This window comes from Artemia franciscana, chromosome 20 (assembly GCF_032884065.1).
Source record: "Artemia franciscana chromosome 20, ASM3288406v1, whole genome shotgun sequence".
NCBI lineage: Eukaryota > Metazoa > Arthropoda > Branchiopoda > Anostraca > Artemiidae > Artemia > Artemia franciscana.
In genome coordinates this window covers 36,966,313-36,988,177 of record NC_088882.1, presented here as the reverse complement: position 1 = coordinate 36,988,177, position 21,865 = coordinate 36,966,313, and the positions used below count along the sequence as shown (strand labels likewise).

Here is a 21,865-nt window from a genome sequence, read left to right as displayed (position 1 = left end):
TTTTATTTTTTTTAGTTTTTTACCTTTTTTTAGTTTTTTTAGTTTTTTTAGTTTTTTAGCTTTTTTACTTTTTTTATTAGTTTTTAGTTTTTTTTTGTAGTTTTTGCCTTTTTTTAGTTTTTTCAGTTTTTTTTTAGTTTTTTATTGGTTTTTACCTTTATTTTAGCTTATTTTTCAGTTTTTTCCTTTTTTTTTAGTTTTTTTTAGTTTTTAGTTTTTTTAGTTTTTTACCTTTTTTTTAGTTTTTTTAGTTTTTTTAGTTTTTTAGCTTTTTTATTTTTTTATTAGTTTTTAGTTTTTTTTGTAGTTTTTGCCTTTTTTTAGTTTTTTTAGTTTTTTAGCTTTTTTATTAGTTTTTAGTTTTTTTTGTAGTTTTTGCCTTTTTTTAGTTTTTTTAGTTTTTTAGCTTTTTTATTTTTTTTATTAGTTTTTAGTTTTTTTTGTAGTTTTTGCCTTTTTTTAGTTTTTTCAGTTTTGACGTCACCTGATCCAGTTTTTTCAGGTGACGTCACCTGATCCATCCATCCACAGACAGACAGACAACTTATTTTTATATATATAGACTAGCTGTTGGGGTGGCGCTTCGCGCCACCCCAACACCTAGTTGGTGGGGGCGCTTCGCGCCCACCCCCCAAGCCCCCCCGCGCGCGTAAGTCGTTACGCGCCATAATAGTTACGCGCCATTGTAGTTGTGTCCCTATGTCCCACCTGTGAATATAGATAGATATATATATATATATATATATATATATATATATATATATATATATATATATATATATATATATATATATATATATATATATATATATATATATATATATATATATATATATATATATATATATATATATATATGGTTTTAACTACGTAAAACTTGCGAATATACAACATTCTTTGCTGTCCCATTGTCTTTGCATATAAATAGATTGTCAGGTTTACCGACTCTTGAACATGCAACATATAATGGTCCATGGGAAAACAATCTGTATTCAGATCTATACCTCATGATTCTAATGATTGCCCTTGAGCTTTGTTGATGGTGATTGCTAATCGACCATTCCCTGTCCCAGTGTCCCGGTCGTCATTTACATCCCCCTGTTTCCCCCGGTGTCCCCGTTGTAGTTGTGTCCCTGTGTCCCGGTCGTCATTTATATTCCCTGTGTCCCGGTCGTCATTTGTATCCCGGTGTCCCGGTCTGTATATACATTCGTTTTTTAGTTTTGTTTTTCTCCTTTATTTTTTTCCTTTTTTTTCTTTTTTAGCTTATTTAGATTTTTAGATTTTTTAGTTTTTTTATTAGTTTTTAGTTTTTTTTTCTTTTTAGTTTTTTTGTCCCGGTCGTCATTTATATCCCCCTGTTTCCCCCGGTGTCCCCGTTGTAGTTGTGTCCCTGTGTCCCGGTCGTCATTTATATTCCCTGTGTCCCGGTCGTCATTTGTATCCCGGTGTACCGGTCTGTATATACATTCGTTTTTTAGTTTTGTTTTTCTCCTTTATTTTTTTCCTTTTTTTTTCTTTTTTAGTTTATTTAGATTTTTAGATTTTTTATTTTTTTTATTAGTTTTTAGTTTTTTTTTCTTTTTAGTTTTTTTGTAGTTTTTACCTTCTTTTTAGTTTTGTTAATTTTTTTTTTTACTTATGTCCTGGTCGTCATTTATACTCCCTGTGTCCCGGTGCTTTGTTGATTGCTAATCGAACATTCCTTTTGTCCTGGTCGCTTTCTCTTTGAGTGTCGTCATTTATTTTTTTCTTTTTTAGTTCTTTTAGTTTTTACCTTTTTTAGTTTTTTTTTAGTTTTTTAGATGAAAATTTTTTTTAGTTTTTTCCTTTTTTTCTTTTTAGTTTTTTATTGGTTTTTACCTTTATGTTAGCTTATTTTTCAGTTTTTTCCTTTTTTTTTATTTTTTTTTATTTTTTATTTTTTTTAGTTTTTTACCTTTTTTAGTTTTTTTTAGTTTTTTTAGTTTTTTTAGTTTTTTAGCTTTTTTACTTTTTTTATTAGTTTTTAGTTTTTTTGTAGTTTTTGCCTTTTTTTAGTTTTTTCAGTTTTTTTTTAGTTTTTTATTGGTTTTTACCTTTATTTTAGCTTATTTTTCAGTTTTTTCCTTTTTTTTAGTTTTTTTTAGTTTTTAGTTTTTTTAGTTTTTTACCTTTTTTTAGTTTTTTTAAGTTTTTTAGCTTTTTTATTTTTTTTATTAGTTTTTAGTTTTTTTGTAGTTTTTGCCTTTTTTTTAGTTTTTTTAGTTTTTTAGCTTTTTTATTAGTTTTTAGTTTTTTTTTGTAGTTTTTGCCTTTTTTTAGTTTTTTTAGTTTTTTAGCTTTTTTATTTTTTTTATTAGTTTTTAGTTTTTTTTGTAGTTTTTGCCTTTTTTTAGTTTTTTCAGTTTTGACGTCACCTGATCCAGTTTTTTCAGGTGACGTCACCTGATCCACGATCCACAGATCCACAGACAACTTATTTTTATATATATAGATAGTTTTTTTTTTTTACTTATGTCCTGGTCGTCATTTATACTCCCTGTGTCCCGGTGCTTTGTTGATTGCTAATCGAACATTCCTTTTGTCCTGGTCGCTTTCTCTTTGAGTTTCGTCATTTATTTTTTTCTTTTTTAGTTCTTTTAGTTTTTACCTTTTTTAGTTTTTTTTAGTTTTTTAGATGAAAATTTTTTTTTAGTTTTTTCCTTTTTTTCTTTTTAGTTTTTTATTGGTTTTTACCTTTATTTTAGCTTATTTTTCAGTTTTTTCCTTTTTTTTAGTTTTTTTTTTATTTTTTATTTTTTTTAGTTTTTTACCTTTTTTTAGTTTTTTTAGTTTTATTAGTTTTTTAGCTTTTTTACTTTTTTTATTAGTTTTTAGTTTTTTTTGTAGTTTTTGCCTTTTTTTAGTTTTTTCAGTTTTTTTTTTAGTTTTTTATTGGTTTTTACCTTTATTTTAGCTTATTTTTCAGTTTTTTCCTTTTTTTTAGTTTTCTTTAGTTTTTAGTTTTTTTAGTTTTTTACCTTTTTTTAGTTTTTTTAGTTTTTTTAGTTTTTTAGCTTTTTTATTTTTTTTATTAGTTTTTAGTTTTTTTTGTAGTTTTTGCCTTTTTTTAGTTTTTTTAGTTTTTTAGCTTTTTTATTAGTTTTTAGTTTTTTTTGTAGTTTTTGCCTTTTTTTAGTTTTTTTAGTTTTTTAGCTTTTTTATTTTTTTTATTAGTTTTTAGTTTTTTTTGTAGTTTTTGCCTTTTTTTAGTTTTTTCAGTTTTGACGTCACCTGATCCAGTTTTTTCAGGTGACGTCACCTGATCCATCCATCCACAGACAGACAGACAACTTATTTTTATATATATAGAAGATATATATATATATATAAGTTGTCTGTGTGTGTGTGTGTCTGTCGAGTGACGTCATCTTTGTGTGTCGACTGACGTCATGTTTTCGACTGACTAAATTACAGACCGGGACATCGAGACACAAATGAGGACCGGGACATAGGGAATATAAATGACGACCGGGACACTCAAAGAGAAAGCGACCGGGACACAAAGAATGTTCGATTAGCAATCACCATCAACAAAGCACCGGGACACAAATGACGACCGGGACACAGGGACACAGGGAATATAAATGACGACCGCGACACTCAAAGAGAAATTACAGACTGGACACCGGGGCACAAATGACGACCGGGACACAGGGAAACAACAACAACGGGGACGCCGGGGGGCACAGGGGGATATATAAATGACGACGGGGACACAGGGAATGTTCGATTAGCAATCACCATCAACAAAGCTCAAGGGCAATCATTAGAATAATGAGGTATAGATCTGAATACAGATTGTTTTTCCCATGGACAATTATATGTTGCATGTTCAAGAGTCGGTAAACCTGGCAATCTTTTTATATGTACAGACAATGGGACAGCCAAGAATGTTGTATATTCGCAAGTTTTACGTAGTTAAATATATATACATATATATATATATATATATATATCTATATTCAGAGGTGGGACACAGGGACACAACTACAATGGCGCGTAACTAATATGGCGTGTAACGACTTACGCGCGCGGGGGGGGCGAAGCGCCCCCACCAACTAGGTGTTGGGGTGGCGCGAAGTGCCACCCCAACAGCTAGTATGTTGTATTATTATGCTTCGATTTGTTATCAATAGCCGCAGAACTTCTTCAACGCTAGCTTTGGTGAAAACTGAACACCGTTTGTGAAGTGTGCTCTTCACATGTTTTGATTTTGGATTTCCATATTACAGTATTAGCCTCAGGTTTTAATCAACAATCCTAAAGTGTTTGAATAGCATCTTTGATAGTATCAAACACAATCTGCAAAACATTTACAAAACTTCTTTTATTTTCTGTCTGCTGTTGGTAGTAGTCTGTAGCTCAGAAACCTTTGAAGGCTGTCTTAATTGTAATAATAATTTTGCCATAATTTGTCAGAAGCTGTATTGTGATATCTTAAAAAGGGAGTTATGCACAACTAGTGTTTACGAAAAGGTAAATTTAGAGGATGAGAATTTAATTGAAAAGACTGAAGAAATACTTTTTAAAAGTTTTAATATTAAAATAAATGACAATGATAAAAAGTTCCCTTTCCTATATTGGACTGTAAAATTTCATAAGAATCCCCCTAAACCACGGTTTATTGCTGGAGCAGCTAAATGTCCAACCCGCATTGCTGCTACCTACCTCTCTTTAATTTTAAAGGAAATTGTAAATAAACTTAAAACCTATTGTTCTGGTATTAAAAAATTTTCGAATTTTAATCCATATTGGAGTGTTAATAATTCACTGCAGGTGATAGATTCTTTAACAATGGTTTCAGTTAAAAGAATTGAGTCTTTCGATTTTGCGACAATGTATACTAATTTATCACTTAATGTAGTGTTTGATAATTTAAAAACTGTTATCAAGAAATCTTTCCTCTTATCTAGTAAAAGGTTCTTAAAAATAGACACTTATAATTAAAAAGCTATATGGACAAATTGCTTTAATACTACAGTTAATTTGAGATGTTACAGCTTGGATATGATTTTTGAGTTATTAGAATTTGTTTTATACAATACTTATATAAGATTTGGTGGTGATGTGTACAAGCAAATTGTGGGAATTCCCATGGGGGCGAATGCCAGCCCATTTATAGCTGACTTGTTTTTAAGTCAACTAGAATATAAATATATGATGGATAAGAATAATCCAATTAATTTAAAACATGTTTTGTCAAATAATAAAAGATATTTAGATGATATTTTGGTCTTAAATTGTAAGGATTTCATTGATATTTCTAAAAATATATATCCATCAGAGCTTATTCTTGAACCTAGTCATGGCGCTGGTCATGAAGATCATGTATTCGATTTAAATATTAATATTTGTGATAATAATAAATTAAGTTTTAAAATGTATAATAAAACAGATGATTTTGATTTTGAAGTGATTAGTTTCCCATTCCCTGAAAGTAATATACACTCAAATATCACATATTCAGCGTTTTTCTCACAGTTACTTCGTTATGCAAGGATTTGTAGTAATTATATTGATTTTGAAAATAGATGTAAAATCTTAAGCCAAAAATTGATATCAAGAGGTTTTTCTGCAAATAAATTAACTTGGCAATTTAAAAAATTTAGTTTTAATTATAACGAACTTTTAAATAAATATCAAAAGAATTATCTAGAAATACTTGAAGAAATTTTCAACTAATTTTGGAGGTTCTAGAATTGTTGTTGCAGCGCCATTTATTTTGAATTGTGTTTCTAATTAAGCGGATTTTTTTTTAAAATTAGCCACATGGTAAAGATGAATTCTATAATTGTTTAGTTCATTCAGGTTTTTTGCAATGTGTTAATATTTGTGATTTGGTAAAATTTATTATATTTAGTTTACCTATTGTTGCTAAAAAGAGGGATATATTAACAGGATAAGCTTGTTTTTGTGTTACTTGGTTGTTTTACATTTGCTGTTTTTTTTTCTTTCACAGGCATGTATTTTTGGGGGTGATACCTAACACGGGGATGCCATGGATATTCTGTGGTAGCCACAACACTTGGCTGGGTAGAGAATTTAGAGTGGCGAAACCCTATATAGGCCTGTGTATTCTCCTGATGAGCCCTTGTGTTGGGTTGTTGCCTCTGAATGATTTGTCTCTATTATTTTTTCTATTGTTTGGTAAATGACGACTTATACTTATTGACGACATGACTGCCTGTCCATGGATTATTCTTTATGGTTGATTGTGTATGGCTATGCTGTTTGACCCATGTGATTGTATGGATGAGTAGGGTTAAGGCCTCATTCAAGTGCTGGTCTATATTAATCACTAATTTAGGAAAACAGTCTTCCTTTTCTCCTTCTGTCTCTTTTTTTTTTTTGTGTTTGTGCTGTTGCATTGGTGATTTCTCTTTTCATGATATCAAACGCCCTTTGTTAAAGACCCGGGAGTTTGTTCTGAATTGTAGCTATCGTAGATAACTTCAAAGACTACACTGCCTTTCCATGACGAAAATAAAGCAGTTCAAAATAGGGATGAAACCTTTTAATTGACAGTGAATATATATACAAATTATTTAACTTGATATTTCGAAAACATATACAGTGTTCATCATCAGCAGTAAAACAGTAAAACATCATCAGCAGAGTTTTACTGCTGATGATGAACACTGTATATGTTTTCGAAATATCCAGTTAAATAATTTGTATATATATTCACTGTCAATTAAAAGGTTTCATCCCTATTTGAACTGCTTTACTTTCGTAGCTATCGTACTTCTAATATAATGTTTTTAATGATTAACAACGTTTTGAATTGGCTAATATCTCCACCGTATATAAAATATATGCTTTTTGAGCTTTGATCTTTGACTTGTAAGTTTTACTTTTAAGCCTAATGGTGTCCATTTAAATGTTATTAATATTATTACATTTTGTATCAGCAGGTTTGGATATCCTTAAATACCGACTTACGCGAGAATCGAGCTCCGTTACGGAAATATTTACTTAGTTTGTGATTTAGAATAGTCATTCTGTGATCTTCGTAAATTTTTGATGATTAGTCTTGCGTAATTAATTGCGATTAGTCTTGCGTAAGTCCCTCTTCAGTCATGAGTGAAAACTGGTAGAACATATTTATATATGCATAGATGGAGATAATGAGTTATGCAGGGCTTACAAGAAAGGAACCTAGTTTGGACCTCTCGTATTACGTTTGTATGACTTTATTTTCTATAAAGTTTTACGTCTTAATATTTTATTTATGCACTTCTTACTTTGATTTCCATCATCATCATCCCATCTTAATTACTCCAAATACGAAACACAGACTAGTGAGAATATTCAGCTTATTTAGATCATTCCCTTAACAAACTATGAATGACTATGAGTCAAAAGAGGTAAAATATGTTTATATCTGCGTTTGGGGGGGGGGGGTAAAAGCTGGGGGAATTTTTTTTCGTTTACTTTCAAAACAAATTTTAATGAGAAAAAGAAGCCCTCACTTTTTGAACGTGAAAAATCTGAATTTTCCGTACTTTCTGCATCAGTTTGACTTCTAAACCATTAAATACCCAAATAGTTAAATGAATTTCAGAGAATTGAGCTCCCTAGTGTAGGCCGATCGAGTCTCTTATGAAAGTGTCTTCAATCTTCTTTGTTGAGGTTGTTATGTCCCCATTGATCTTCCCATGCTTTTGCTTCCATGTACTCTATAAAGTTTTGTTTGAGGTGACTGAATTTTGAGACATTACTTCCTCGTAGTATCGATGTCCTCGATGTGACTCCATCTAGAATCATGGTGTTTATGATTTTAATAAAGCTAACAAAATAAATAGCTAAAATTGAACGTTAATCCAGAAGATCAGTGGCCAGAACCATGGTTATCCAATAACGGGGGAAGGGGAGATCTATTTAACTATCAGGGAGTGGAGTTACCTGTAAATTTATTCAGTTGTCTAAAACACGTGACGTGGATGAAATTTGGAGCCTAAAATTCCTGAGGCTCTCCTTGCTATCATTATCACGAGAAGTATATTTAGTTTATGGAATTTGTGAATATCAGTACTGGGTATCATACCGGCTTTCCACCTTGATTAAAATGTTACTTCTCTCCAGGAAAATACTTACACTGGTTTCAGCTGAATATTTTGTTGAGCTCCGAGGGCCCTTCTTAGTATCGATATCGCGATATACTTATTGGTTTCAGCTGAATATCTTGTTGGGCTTCCGGGACCCTTATTAGTACCGATATCACGATATACTTATTTACTAAATCACTTTTATTTTGACTTTTTAAGGATGTCAAAGCAAAAGCAAATTATATGATAATTCAGTAAGTTGAAGCTAATTAATATATATTCTTGCCTATAAAGGTTAGTGTTCTTTGACAGTACAGGCTTTGTCATTTTTTTTTGTAGGTACCCTCAGGTCAGAGTGGCCAGATGGGGTGCATTTGCGAAATTTTGGCGCTTTTTTGAGGAGGTTGTGCATTAAATTTTTCGGATCGACGTATTTTTTTATTATTTTCTTTTTAGTGGAAAAATGGTTCATTCAGTGCATTTTCACTAGGAAAAATTGAGCTTTTGGTGCATTTTCACTTTTAGGGGGCGCAGCTTTAGACCTAGCAGCTGGCAATACTGCCTCAGGTTTGACGCTAGTGACATTGGTAGGAAGTTCATTTTATCTACTATTTTCAGTATTTTGCGAAGGGCCTTTTGGACTGATTCTTTAGGGGAATGTCTGCATTATAAGTAGGGATGTTTTATCATATTCATGAGTTTCCACTTCTTCATAAATGCTTTGTACTCAATAAAGCTTCTAATAAGCGTTCCTTTTAATTATGAGATGGGTTAATTATGTTTTATTGGCCAGTATTCACATGACTTGATAATTGAACGGGTCACTGAACAAAAGATAGTAATCTACAAGCAGTTCAACATTTTTTTTTTCACTGCAATTTCTTATTGGAATTGTTTTAAATCCGCAAACTTGTTCATGGAATGGTATGGTAATGGTATGATAAATAACTTATTTATAAAATAAGTTATATAAATAACTTATTTTCGTACTGAACTTATGTTGACTTGTGCTACTGGGCTTATGTCAGTGAAATTGCTCCTGCTTTAAATTTGCGAGGGAAAACAAGTTGTTTTTAATTCTCTTGTGGTGTTGGAAGAGCTTAGTTAATTGATTGCTATGTGTAAAAATATAGTTAATTTAATATTTAGGTAGGGGGTTTTCAGAATATTTTTGTAGGAAGGGGGTTGTATTTTTTATTTCAAAACATAAATAAAAAATACCTAGAAATTCAGAAACTGAAGGATTTTAAGGGGAGCCCCCTGCCCTCTTGCTCACATGCCTGGGTATGAGCTTTGAGTTATACTGCTACTAAGCTTATTATAATATAAAGCACTTAACCACATCTTGACGTCGCCATCTTGTTTAGTGCTGCAATTGGCAATTCCGTATGCGTTTATTTTATCTTTTAATTATTTTGCAGGTCCAGTCCGGTGAGATATTTGCTACGATTGACCTAGAGAAGGGGATTTTGAAGTTCCATGATAGTCCAAACAAATACGACACGGCTGCAACCCTAGTAGATGTCTCACAGGAGGTATGAATATGTCGCAGAATTTCTATCTTTTATGTGTGAACCTTTGTTAACATTGATCTCCATCCACCGCCTTATCTCCAGGCATTGGGTTCTAACACGGGATGAAACCGAACACCGTACATGCGTTTTCAGAATTTTGTCTAAGACAAATCTGCTAAGATGGTTTTCTTCCATCGGTTCTGTCTCAGGTTCAACCCAGGTTTATTGAATCTAAAACCAGTTCATATACCGAGTTCGAACTCGGGGCTCTGCAATTTTTACCATTCAGAATAAAAAATGAGCCACATAGGTGGGCATTGATGACCAAAATGGTAAAGATCAGTTGGATCTTAAAATAATTTTTGTCTTTTTTTTTGTTCCTTGATTGTATTTAGTATTTTGTTCAATTTCTGATAATTTGTGCTGTATTTTGTAGATAAGATAGTGAAATACTCTCTACGAGTTTAGTCACTGAATAAGAATAAAAACATTCATTTATACTAGAATAATGCTCAAAAACCGACAAATATTTATTTTGTGATATGTAAACAGTCACGAATGCTGTAAAAATGCCTCAGCTAAAAAGCTGTGGCTTCTTAAGCCCTGAACAATAACACCATCAGGTTATATCAAAATTCATCGCCTTCTTATTTCTCTTTCTTTGTTTATGTTGAGCTTGGAGGCATAACTACAAGACTTTATGACTACGGTACTACTACTTTTACTTGCGGCGGGAATCAGGTGTTTTCACCTTGCCCGGTGTCAAGGATCTTCGAGACCTGTTTGAACCACGTAGTGCGGTCTATTGCCAGTTGCTTCGCAAATGGAGGCCATTGAGATGTCCATCTGTGACCAAACTTTCTAAACCCCCCAACAGGTTCAAGGTCTGATTTAGCCAAGTTCCACCAGCTTTTCCTCTGTCCTCCTTGGCGTTTCATACATGAGTTAAGTTGATAACTTCGAAGACCACACTGCCTTTCCATGACGAAAGTAAAACAGTTCAAAATAGGGATGAAACCTTTCATCCCTGTGTTCATCATCAGCATCATCATCATCAGTGTTCATCATCAGCAGTAAAACTACTGCTGATGATGAACACTGTATATGTGTTCGAAATATCCAGTTAAATAATTTTATATCTGTTCACTGTCAATTAAAAGGTTTCATCCCTATTTTGAGCTGTTTTACTTTCATCATGAGTTAAGTTGCTCAGCTAAAAGGATTCAGCGAGGCAAAAACTCTGTTGGCCTCCGTAAGACATGGCCCAACAATTTCATTCGACGCTCCTTGATTGTGATGGCAACGCATCTTTTAGTACCACTGATTCGTCGTATATCCACGTTTGATATGCAATCATTCAGATTTATCCTGAGGATGCTACGCAGACAGTTATGCTCAAACACCTTCAGTGCATTTTCATGTAGCTGCTTTAACGACCAAGTTGTCCATCCATAAAGAAGGATTGTTCGAACCAAAGCCAGGTAAACTCGACCTTTATTTCTTACGTATGACTACGGTAGTCTCAACAAAATGATTACCTCAAATTTTGAATTCACGATCTTGGAGGATTTAAGGGTGCCCCAGGGAGAGGGTAGAGAAAGGGGAGGGGTCGTTCTCTTATTATTTTGACAATTTAGTAGTACACTAGGCCTTTCAGTTTCCGGCCAGATGAGCTCTCCTACCAAGTCTCTGTGACCACGCGTTCCATACAAAGTGTTTGGGGGGATGGGGAAAATAATAACAGATGGGGTGTACATGGCTGTACTGAGGCAACGTCAGGGTTCTTCATTCCAAATAAGATTTAATTTAGACAAAGTACGAGGAGTAATGTTAATATTATTCAAACAGTAGTTAATAATTTTGATAAAAAGCAGAAGTTTTAATAATTTCATATACAATTTGGCGTGGACATGAAATAAGAAATAGTTATGAGAAAAAAAAAATATTGCTGCTGTTTCTCCCAAGTGCCCGAATGGGCATGCTCATTTAACCCTTCCTTAATGACGCTTCTTGACTACAAAGGCTCTTTCACTTGCCCCTTTGCAGCTTGGATGAAGCCCTTGCCCAGTTATCTCCAGGCAAAGATCAATCCACTAGTAACTGACCCCTTCAGACACTAAAATACATATGCATAAACTTCCTTTGAAAAAACTGTGGAAGAATTGGAAGATAATTCTTCGAACCAAGATTAGAATATTGGAAGCTACAGTGATGACAATGGTCAAGAATGGTTCTGAAACGTGGGGGGTTCCGAAACACGGGGGAAGATTTGCTAGAGGATTTCCAGAGAAATTGCCTACGGATTATTTTGGGAACCCGACTGACTAACCGTATCTCAAATAGTAAGCTGTATGAAAAACATGGTTCAATCCTACTTTCTATGGCTCTAATGGGAGAAAGATTGTTGGACAGGAAATTTTCTGCGGATGAAAGATTACCAAAGATAGTTCTTGTGGGTCAACCGTCTAGCGTGAAACGAAAGTAGGTCGTCCCCGCATGGAGTAGGAGGACGTCATATGGAAAGGTCGAAGGGAAATGGGAGCTTCTTGAGAAAGCCTAAAGAGGGGGGCGTTGAAAAGATTGGGATCGAGAAGGAGCATGCGTAGCTGTGTTGGCCTAAAGCAGCGTTGTGCTGCTGTGAATTGTTGTTTAGTATTTACTACCTTTATGTGAAGTGTGAAGTGAAAAAATGCAGCTACGCCGAGAATAAACGTCGCGTCTATTCAAGTTGATAATATTTCTTCCTGATACGACTTTTAATTTATGGACTATACTATGGATATTTAGGAATCGTACGGTTGAAGATGGATCCTTGTTTTTTTGTTTTTTTTTTTGTTTTTTTTTTTTTGTTTTGTTTTTTTGTCTAGTGTGTGGAAGTAAGTTTGTTTTTGGGGTTTTTGTAAGGATTTAAAAAATTAATGGAAGGCATTTTTCGTGGGTGATCGTAAATCTAGAATCGGGCTGATATTATGCAAAGCGATTGAAATCTTGTGGGAATAAAGAAGTTGGGAAGGTTGGTTCGTATGGCTATGGTAAATAGCGATGATTTTGATTAAGTTATCTGTTCAGTTTGGGTTGAAGGGCCTGTTTCAGAATTTTACATTTTTTTTCTTTTTTTTTTTTTTTCCTAACCATGATTCACATAGCTTTTTAGTGTCAATAAATATTATATGACACACCATGGAAGGTAAAACCTATGGATCGCTTGGATTAAAAAAATAGCCTATATCGATAAATAAAATTCAGTTACAACTGCAATATAATTTAAAGTTAATATAATTTTGCATAGCTATGGCTCGAATATTAACAACAAAAATAGCAAAGGATGTTGACCCAATTCGTGCTAGTAACGACTATAGGGGTTTTGGCGGAGGGGAACTAACTAACCTCCCCACATTTTGAGAGGAAATAACTACCCTCCCCATATTTAAAAAAATATCTTCATTTGGTATGAACAAAATCGAAAATAGCAAAATATTCCCCCCCCAGATTCTTCAAAATACATTTTGCCTCCTCCCCGCCTTACATTTTCACGAATTGACGCCATCGAATTACAACAAAATGTGGTCGAATGGAACCGTCGCTTAGTTAAAGTTTTCAAATCTCCTGTTTACAGTTTCTTACTTAGTAACCATATCACGGAATTTCATTAAAACGCCTAAATTGCGGCTTGGATTATCTTTTTAATGAGTGTGAACTTGAATTTTCTTTTCTGCTCATTTTCTGTTTTCCCTTAAAACCCTATGTCTAATTTTCTTAATTAAATAGTTTTGAAGTTTTATCTTTCCTTGTTTGATTATACCAGTTTAGGTTGGAATTTCAGCTTGCTAAATTGAAACTTTAAGAAGGACCCTTACTGGTGCATCAGTTATGCAGGTAAATTAACAATATCTCTGTCAACAACAATTGTGCATACTAGTTGTTCAGAAACTTCCATGACTAGGATTTAATTTAGCCCTCTATATTAAAATTTACTGAAAAATGTGGATAACCCACCCCTTGAAAGATGTGGTTGACTCCCTGGTAGATACTTTAATCTGTTAATATCACACGTAGTGATCAATAGTGCTTCCAGGTTGGGTTTTTTTTTTACCAAATCGAATTCGGCTATGTGATTTATAAAACCAGGCCTAATTGGATCAAGATTGTTGAATCAAAAGTAGGGTAAAAATTAGCCATGTTTGGCTAATTTTTGTCATCAAGGCTAGTGTAACCCAAATAATTCTGGCAACGTTGTCATAGTACAATTTGGTCAGTTTTTATGGCACTTGGTATTTATTAACCAAGTGACATATAGCAATCGCAAATTCTGTCGGCCTGTCTGTCTGTCGGTCCCGGTTTTGCTACTTTAGGCACTTCCAGGTAAGCTAGGACGATGAAATTTGGCAGGCGTATCAGAGACCGGACCAGATTAAATTAGAAATAGTCGTTTTCCCGATTTGACCATCTGGGGGGAGGAGTGGGGGGCCCGTTAATTCGGAAAAATTGAAGTATTTATAACTTACGAACGGTTGATCAGATCTTAATGAAATTTGATGTTTGGAAGGATATCGTGTCTCAGAACTTTTATTTTGAATCCCGACTGAATCTGGTGACATATGGGAGGGGGGAGTTGGGAGGGGGAAATCTAAAATCTTAGAAAACACTTAAAGTGGAGGGATGGGGATGAAACTTGGCGGAAAAAATAAGCACAAGTCCTAGATACATGATTGACATAGCCGGAACGGATTCGCTCTCTTTGGGGTAGGTGGGGGAGGGGGTAATTCTGAAAATTTTGAAAAAATGAGGTATTTTCAACTTACGAACGGGTGATCAGATCTCAATGAAATTTGATATTTAGAAGGATATCGTGTCTCAGAGCTCTTATTTTAAATTCCGACCGGATCTGGTGACGTTGGGAGGGCGAAACCTAAAATCTTGGAAAACACTTAGAGTGGAGGGATCGGGATGAAACTTGGTGGGAAAAACAGGCACAAGTCCTATATATATGATTGACATAACCGGAACGGATCCGCTCTCTCTGGGGTAGTTGGGGGGGGGGGGTTAATTCTGAAAAATTAGAAAAAATGAGGTATTTTTAAATTACGAACGGGTGATCGGATTTCAATGAAATTTGATTTTTAGAAGGATATCGTGTTTCAAAGCTCTTATATTAAATCCCGACCGGATCTGGTGACATTGGGGAGAGTTTGGGTTGGGGGAACCTAAAATCATGGAAAACGCTTAGATTGGAGGGATCGGGATGAAACTGGTGGGAAAAATAAGCAGAAGTCTTAGATACGTGATTTACATAATTACAACGATCCGCTCTATCAGGTGGGGGGGGGGGGGGGTAATTCTGAAAAATTAGAAAAAATGACGTATTTTTTAACTTACGAAGGAGTGATCGGATCTTCATGAAACTTCATATTTAGAAGGACCTCGTAACTCAGATCTCTTATTTTAAATCTTAACCGGTTCCAGCGTAATTGGGGGGGCAGTTGGGGGGACCGCAACTCTTAAAAAATACTTAAAGCGGTGAGATCAGGATGAAACTGGATGGGAAGAATAAAAAATAGTCTAAAATACGTGACTGACATAACCGGACCGGATCTGCTCTCTTCGGTGGAGTTGGGGGGAGGGGTAATTTTGAAAATTTAGGTATTTGTAGCTTACGAAAGGGTGATCGGATCTTAAATAAATTAGATATTTAGAAGGATCTTGTGCTTTAAAGCTCCAATTTTAAATTCCGACCAGATCCTGTGACATTTGGGTGAGTTGGAGGGAATCTTAATGAAATTTAATATTTAGAAGGAATTCATGTCTCTGAGCTCTTATTTCAAATCCCGACCAGATCTTTTGACATTGGGGGGAGTTGGAGGGGGAAATCTTGGAAAACTCTTGGTTTGGAGGAATCGGGATGAAGGTTGGTGGATAGAATAACCAAATGTCCTTGATACGTGATTGACGGAACCGTACTGGATTTGCTCTCTTTGGGGGAGCTTGGGGGAGGGGTTCAGTGATTTGGCGAGTTTTGTGCTTCTGGACGTGCTAGGACGATGAAAATTGGTAGGCGTGTCAGGGAGCTCCACAAATTGACTTGATAAAGTCGTTTTCGCCGATTCGACCATCTGGGGTGCTAAAGGGAGAGGAAAAATTAGAAAAAATTAGTTATTTATAACATACGAGTGCGTGATCTGATCTTAATTAATTTTGATATGTAGAAGGACATCGTGACTCAGAGCTCTTATCTTAAATCCTGACCGGCATTAAGCCTCTTATTTTCCTTTTAAATCAATCTATTGATTCATAGAGTTTTGTTAGAGCTCATACCATATAATCTCTTGGCTCTTAACTCTTCTTGCCTCGTCACAAGTGCCATATGAGCTCTTAGCTCTTTTTCTATTATTATAATACTTTGGTATTAGAAATATTCAATGAATATTCAATATCATTTTTCAGGGTTGTTTAATTTTTTCTCATGGTAAAGAAACAAGTTTTTAATACCAACCCCCACATATATTCTGAAGGTGTAAACAGAGGTAAACCGTAGAGAAAACAACTTTATTAATTATGAAGATTATTAAAATTCGGGGTAATTGCATTTTGGACTTACTATTCTAGCACTGAAACTGGCGTCATTTTTTGGACAGAGATAATTCAAAAATTAGATGTCTTGCTTTTATTTTTTTTTTTTTCTCATGCCAAAATCTGGGACTGACAACTATATGCGGTAAAAATATATGTGAAAGTAGACTGAACCCTTACAGGCCTAGCTAGGGGATCTTCCCTAGGGAAGGTGGTCAACACGCGAAAACAATGGTTTTTATGGCACTTGGTATTAATCAAGTGAAATATAGCAATCGCAAATTCTGTCGGTCTGTCTGTCTGTCGGTCCCGGTTTTGCTACTTTAGCCACTTCCAGGTAAGCTAGGACAATGCAATTTCGCAGGCGTATCAGGGACCGGACCAGATTAAATTAGAAATAGTCTTTTTCCCGATTTGACCATCTGGGGGGGGGGGGGGAGTGAGGGGCCGTTAATTCGGAAAAAATAGAAAAAACGTAGTATTTTTAACTTACGAACGGTTGGTCAGATCTTAATGAAATTTAATGTTTGGAAGGTTTTCCTGTCTCAGAGCTGTTATTTTAAATCCCGACTGGATCTGGTGACATTGGGTGGAGCTGGGAGGGGGAAACCTAAAATCATGGAAAACACTTAGAGTGGAGGGATCGGGATAAAACTTGAAATTAATGATGAAACTTTAACTTACGAAGGAGTGATCGGATCTTCATGAAACTTCATATTTAGAAGGACCTCGTAACTCAGATCTCTTATTTTAAATCTCAACCGGTCCCAGCTTAATTGGGGGGGGGGGGCAGTTGGGGGGACCGGAACTCTTAAAAAATACTTAAAGCGGTGAGATCAGGATGAAACTGGATGGGAATAATTAAAACCTGTCTAAGATATGTGACTGACATAACCGGACCGGATCTGCTCTCTTTGGTGGAGTTGGGGGGGGGGGGGTAATTTGGAAAAATGAGGTATTTGTAACTTACGAAAGGGTGACCATATCTTAGTGAAATTTGATATTTAGAAGGATCTTGTGCTTTAAAGTTCTAATTTTAAATTCCGACCAGATCCTGTGACATTGGGGGGGGGGGAGGTTGGAGGGGGAAACCGCAACTCTTGGAAAACGTGAAAATTGGGGTATTTTTATCTTACGAATAGGTGACCGGATCTTAATGAAATTTGATATTTAGAAGGAATTCATGTCTCAGAGCTCTTATTTCAAATCCCGACCAGATCTTTTGACATTGGGGGGAGTTGGTGGGGGAAATATTGGAAAGCACTTGGAGTGGAGGAATCGGGAGGAAGCTTGGTGGATAGAATAAGCAACTGTCCTTGATACGTGATTGACGTAACCGTACTTGATTCGCTCTCTTTGGGGGAATTGGGGGGGGAGGCGTTCAGTGATTAGGCGAGTTTGGTGCTTCTGGACGAGCTAGGACGATGAAAATTGGTAGGTGTGTCAGGGACCTGCACAAATTGACTTGAAAAAGTCTTTTTCCCAGAGTCGACCGTCTGGGGGGCTAAAGGGAGAGGAAAAATTAGAAAAAATGAGGTATTTATAACTTACGAGTGGGTGATCGGATCTTAATGAAATTTGATATTTAGAAGGATATCGTGTCTCAAAGCTCTTACTATAAATCCCGACCGGATCTGGTGATATTGAGGGGTGTTTGGGGGGAGGGCGGAACCTAAAATCATGGAAAACGGTTAGATTGGAGGGATCGGGGTGAAACTTGGTCGTAAAAATAAACAGAAGTCTTATATTTGTGATTTAAATAATTGGAACGGATCCGCTCTATTGGGGGGGGGGGTAATTCTGAAAAATTAGAAAAAATGACGTATATTTAACTTACGAAGGAGTGATCGGATCTTCATGAAGCTTCATATTTAGAAGGACCTCGTAACTCAGATCTATTATTTTAAATCTCAACCGGATCCAGCGTCATTGGGGGGTTGCAGTTTGGGGGGGGACCAGAAATCTTAGAAAATACTTAAATCAGAGAGATCAGGATGAAATTGGATGGGAAGAATAAAAACCTATCTAAGATACGTGACTGACATAACTGGACCGTATCTGTTCTCTTTGGTGGAGTTGGAGGGGGGGGGGGTAATTTGGAAAAATGAGGTATTTGTAACTTACGAAAGGGTGACAAGACGTGCTAGGACGATGAAAATTGGTAGGCGTGTCAGGGACCTGCACAAATTGACTTGATAAAGTCGTTTTCCCAGATTCGACCATCTGGGGGGCTAAAGGGAGAGGAAAAATTAGAAAAAATGATGTATTTATAACTTACGAGTGGGTGATCGGATCTTAATGAATTTTTTATATTTAGAAGGACATCGTGACTCAGAGCTCTTATTTTAAATCCTGACCGACATTAAGCCTCAGATTTTCCTTTTAAATCAATCTATTGATTCTTAGAATTTTGTTAGAGCTCATACCATATGAGCTCTTGGCTCTTAGCTCTTCTTGCCTTGTCACAAGTGCCATATGAGCTCTTAGCTCTTGTTTTATTTGTATTCTTTTATTAGCGATTACAGGTCCAGCTTCGAACTTGCAGATTTGAGTTAGGCTGTGTCTTAATTATGGCTCTATCAGACCATTTCCACCAAGGGGAAACAGCTTTTAGCTCACAGGATTTGACTTCCTGAAAAGTCCTTAAAATGTACCTTATTTGTCTTGTGTCCTTTTAAAAGCAGTACCGTAATAGAGACTTGAGATTCTGTCTAGGGACACAACCTGTGTAGATTCTCTGTCTGAGCCTGTTTGGAAGGCTTTGCCTAGAGACCAGGGGTAGGGGTGGGGCAATAGTTTCAGTAGCCCTGGACGCCGCAGCTAGGGAGGAAGCTAGAGGACTGCCCATTTTGATCAAAATATTTACCTTGTTACAGCTTTTTTGCTATATTTGCATTGATTTGTCGTTCAGGATAAGTTTACATGCTTAACGAATAACATGAATGACATAACAGAAATTTATCACTGAAGTTAACCAATCAGAGGAAGCACACTTATTCTTGCGGAGTTTAAGGAAATAAACTTTTTTCTTTCTCTTCGTTTATACAGTCTCACTTTTTGTGTAGCTTCTGCTGAGGGAGATATTTAGTTATCTGACTGCAATGGACAAGTTTTTAAAGAGCTATAAAATCGGATTTATATTTAGTATTCCCGTTCCTTCTGCAGTCTCTTAAATCTGAAGAACCTAATGCGAGATACAATTGAAGGCAATTGGAGGCATAATACAACTGAAGGCATGTTCTATTGGGAAATTCCAGTTGATTACTTCCACGTTTTATTAAGGAATGGTGTTAACTTTAGTTAACAAAAAATGAATATACAAACTTTTCTTGTTGTATTAAGGAATGATTCCTACTCTGTCCAACCAAGTTGAGGAGTGATGAAAACTTGTTACTTTAGCAAGTTCATATCAAGTTCAGGTTGGTTGGAGCGGGAAGGAACAATTCCTTAATAAAACAAAATAAGCTTGCATATTCCTGTATTAAACAGTTCGTAGTAACCAACTGTAATCAAGGATTGACTCGGCCCAATAGTAATCGAACCTCTAACTAGTGTAACATTGGTTACAACTAACACATCAAAAGAATTATTTTTTCTGTTTATTCCAAATATTTAAAATTCGTTAAGTGAAATGTTATCTATCAAAAGCTTCGATCCTGATATTTACTTTATTTTTAAAAAATGGGGAAAACACCATAAAAGTCAAGTGATCTTCATAAAAATCACACCGTCTGTTTCAGCATATCAGATAACTCTACTGCAGAGATTTCAAGCTTCTATCTACAAAAATGTGAAATCCTGTAGTTTTTCTCAACAAAGAGATCACGGATGTAGGTTTTTTCCAGGAGTGATCGTATCGAACTAGTGTTCCTAGAAAATCGGTAGAAGGCTCATTCGGACTGAAATCAAGAGTCCTAATGCCAGTTTTAAGTGACCAAAAGATTGGAGGGCAACAAGCTCTCTCCTGTGCCTGTTTTTACCAGAGACATTCGGTCGACATATTGACTTAACCATTTGATTCAGTGTGAGCAAATGGAATTATGGGTTTTTTCAAAGCATGAAAAAAAACATAATTATGCCATTGGGGATGATATTACCCCTACAACCCCTCGGAAAGGACTCTAAGTTAGGTAATCTGCCCAGTGTTTGTACATTGTGTTTTTTATTGTGAATTTGCGGAGGGAATTTTCCACAGGGGAAATTTTCTGTTGGAGGGAAGTTTCTGGGCAAATTGTACACGGGGGAGAGGAATTTCCTGGCATGATTTGAAGAACGATTAGAAATGAAATAAAAAAAAATCAACAGAATGTAAGGAGAATTATTAAAACTTAAAATAGATAGAAATAGCGTAATGAGGGAAGGATGAGGAAGGGGCAGTCCCCTCCTTATATATGAAATAATTTCTGTTCATTTGAATGATTAATGTTGCTCCTTTGTTTCAGTTGAAATGAGCTCTCTTTTTTAATGTAATAGTTAACTAAGTCTAACATCACTTATTTAAAAAAAAATTATTGAAAGTGAGAAATGAACTAGAATTAGGCTTTCATAATAAAACAGGCATTTATGTTGAAATAAAACTCCCCTTCCCAATCTCCCACTGTCCTGTTCTCCTTCCCATCCATCCCGTTCTCCCACTGTGTTCCGCAGCGTATTATAAACTTAAGTAACGTAAAACTTTATATAGAGCTCGAGTCTACTTGACACTGCTTGCGTTATGCTACGTTGCTTATGTTACAAAATATACAACGTAAGAGTACATAACGTAGCTTAAAATCTAAATTTATGCTATTGCAGAGGTTTTATGGTAAGAACTATCAATTAACCCTTTTTAAGTACTAATCTGATTGGTTTACAAAGATTCTGTACAGGCTTAAAGGAATAAAATGAAAGCCAAATTTTTATGGCTGAATTACAGGAAAGTAATATTTCTTTTTGTCTTGTTTTATGCTATTTGCCTTCTTTCCGAGCTTCGCTTTCAGGGAGCTATCCAAAAATCAATTGAAGGTAACGGAAATGTTTTAAAGAGCTATAACATTGGGACTTGTCATCTGTATTCCCGTTCTTTTGGCAGGCTTTTCAGTTGAATGGACCCAAGTAAGCGTAGAATACTTCCCTTTCAAGAGGGAAAAACAGTAAAATGTGTTGTAACCGGGGTGTGATAGATTTTCTTTTTGAATTGCAACAACATGTCACAACATCAGAATTTCTTTAACCGTTTTCTATTTGAAAATCTGTGTGTAATGTTGGAATTTTCTAAATAATGACTTCCCTTCAAGAAGGCATCCAATGATTGGGGTATGTCGTAATTTAGCACTATTCTACAAGATGACTCCAAGAGACGAATTTTGCGAAAGTCAAAACCGAGTTCCAAATTTTGGTAAGTCTGCAACACCATAATATTCAATATAACCGGTTTTATGGTTTAACCGGTTATATTGGTTTAAAGGTTAATCGGTTATATGGTTTAACCGGTTTGACCGGTTATATTCAGTTTACCGGTTTTATGAGTAACATTAAGTTTTACAAATCAGATACAAACATTTTCGTGCACCCCTGCAATCAATGTAACCATGATTATGACAACTTGTGTTTTGAATCGCAAATACGCATCACAACATTAGATCTTCTTAACCCATTTTCCGCTTTTGGAAACATTTCTACCTATAAGTACGCCTATGTTAATGCACTTCTTAACTGTGTAAGTCAGGACCG

The 21,865-nt window shown here is 35.2% G+C and overlaps 1 protein-coding gene across 1 annotated transcript in view; it reads left to right on the top strand.

Moving 5' to 3' along the window:
• The window catches only part of LOC136040204 (COP9 signalosome complex subunit 3-like), a 254,721-nt gene that overhangs the window by 216,061 nt on the left and 16,795 nt on the right, over positions 1-21,865 (top strand). The window contains exon 7 of the mRNA XM_065724362.1: positions 9,494-9,607. Within this exon, the coding sequence (XP_065580434.1) occupies positions 9,494-9,607 (114 nt within the window). The remainder of the gene's footprint in view (positions 1-9,493; positions 9,608-21,865) is intronic.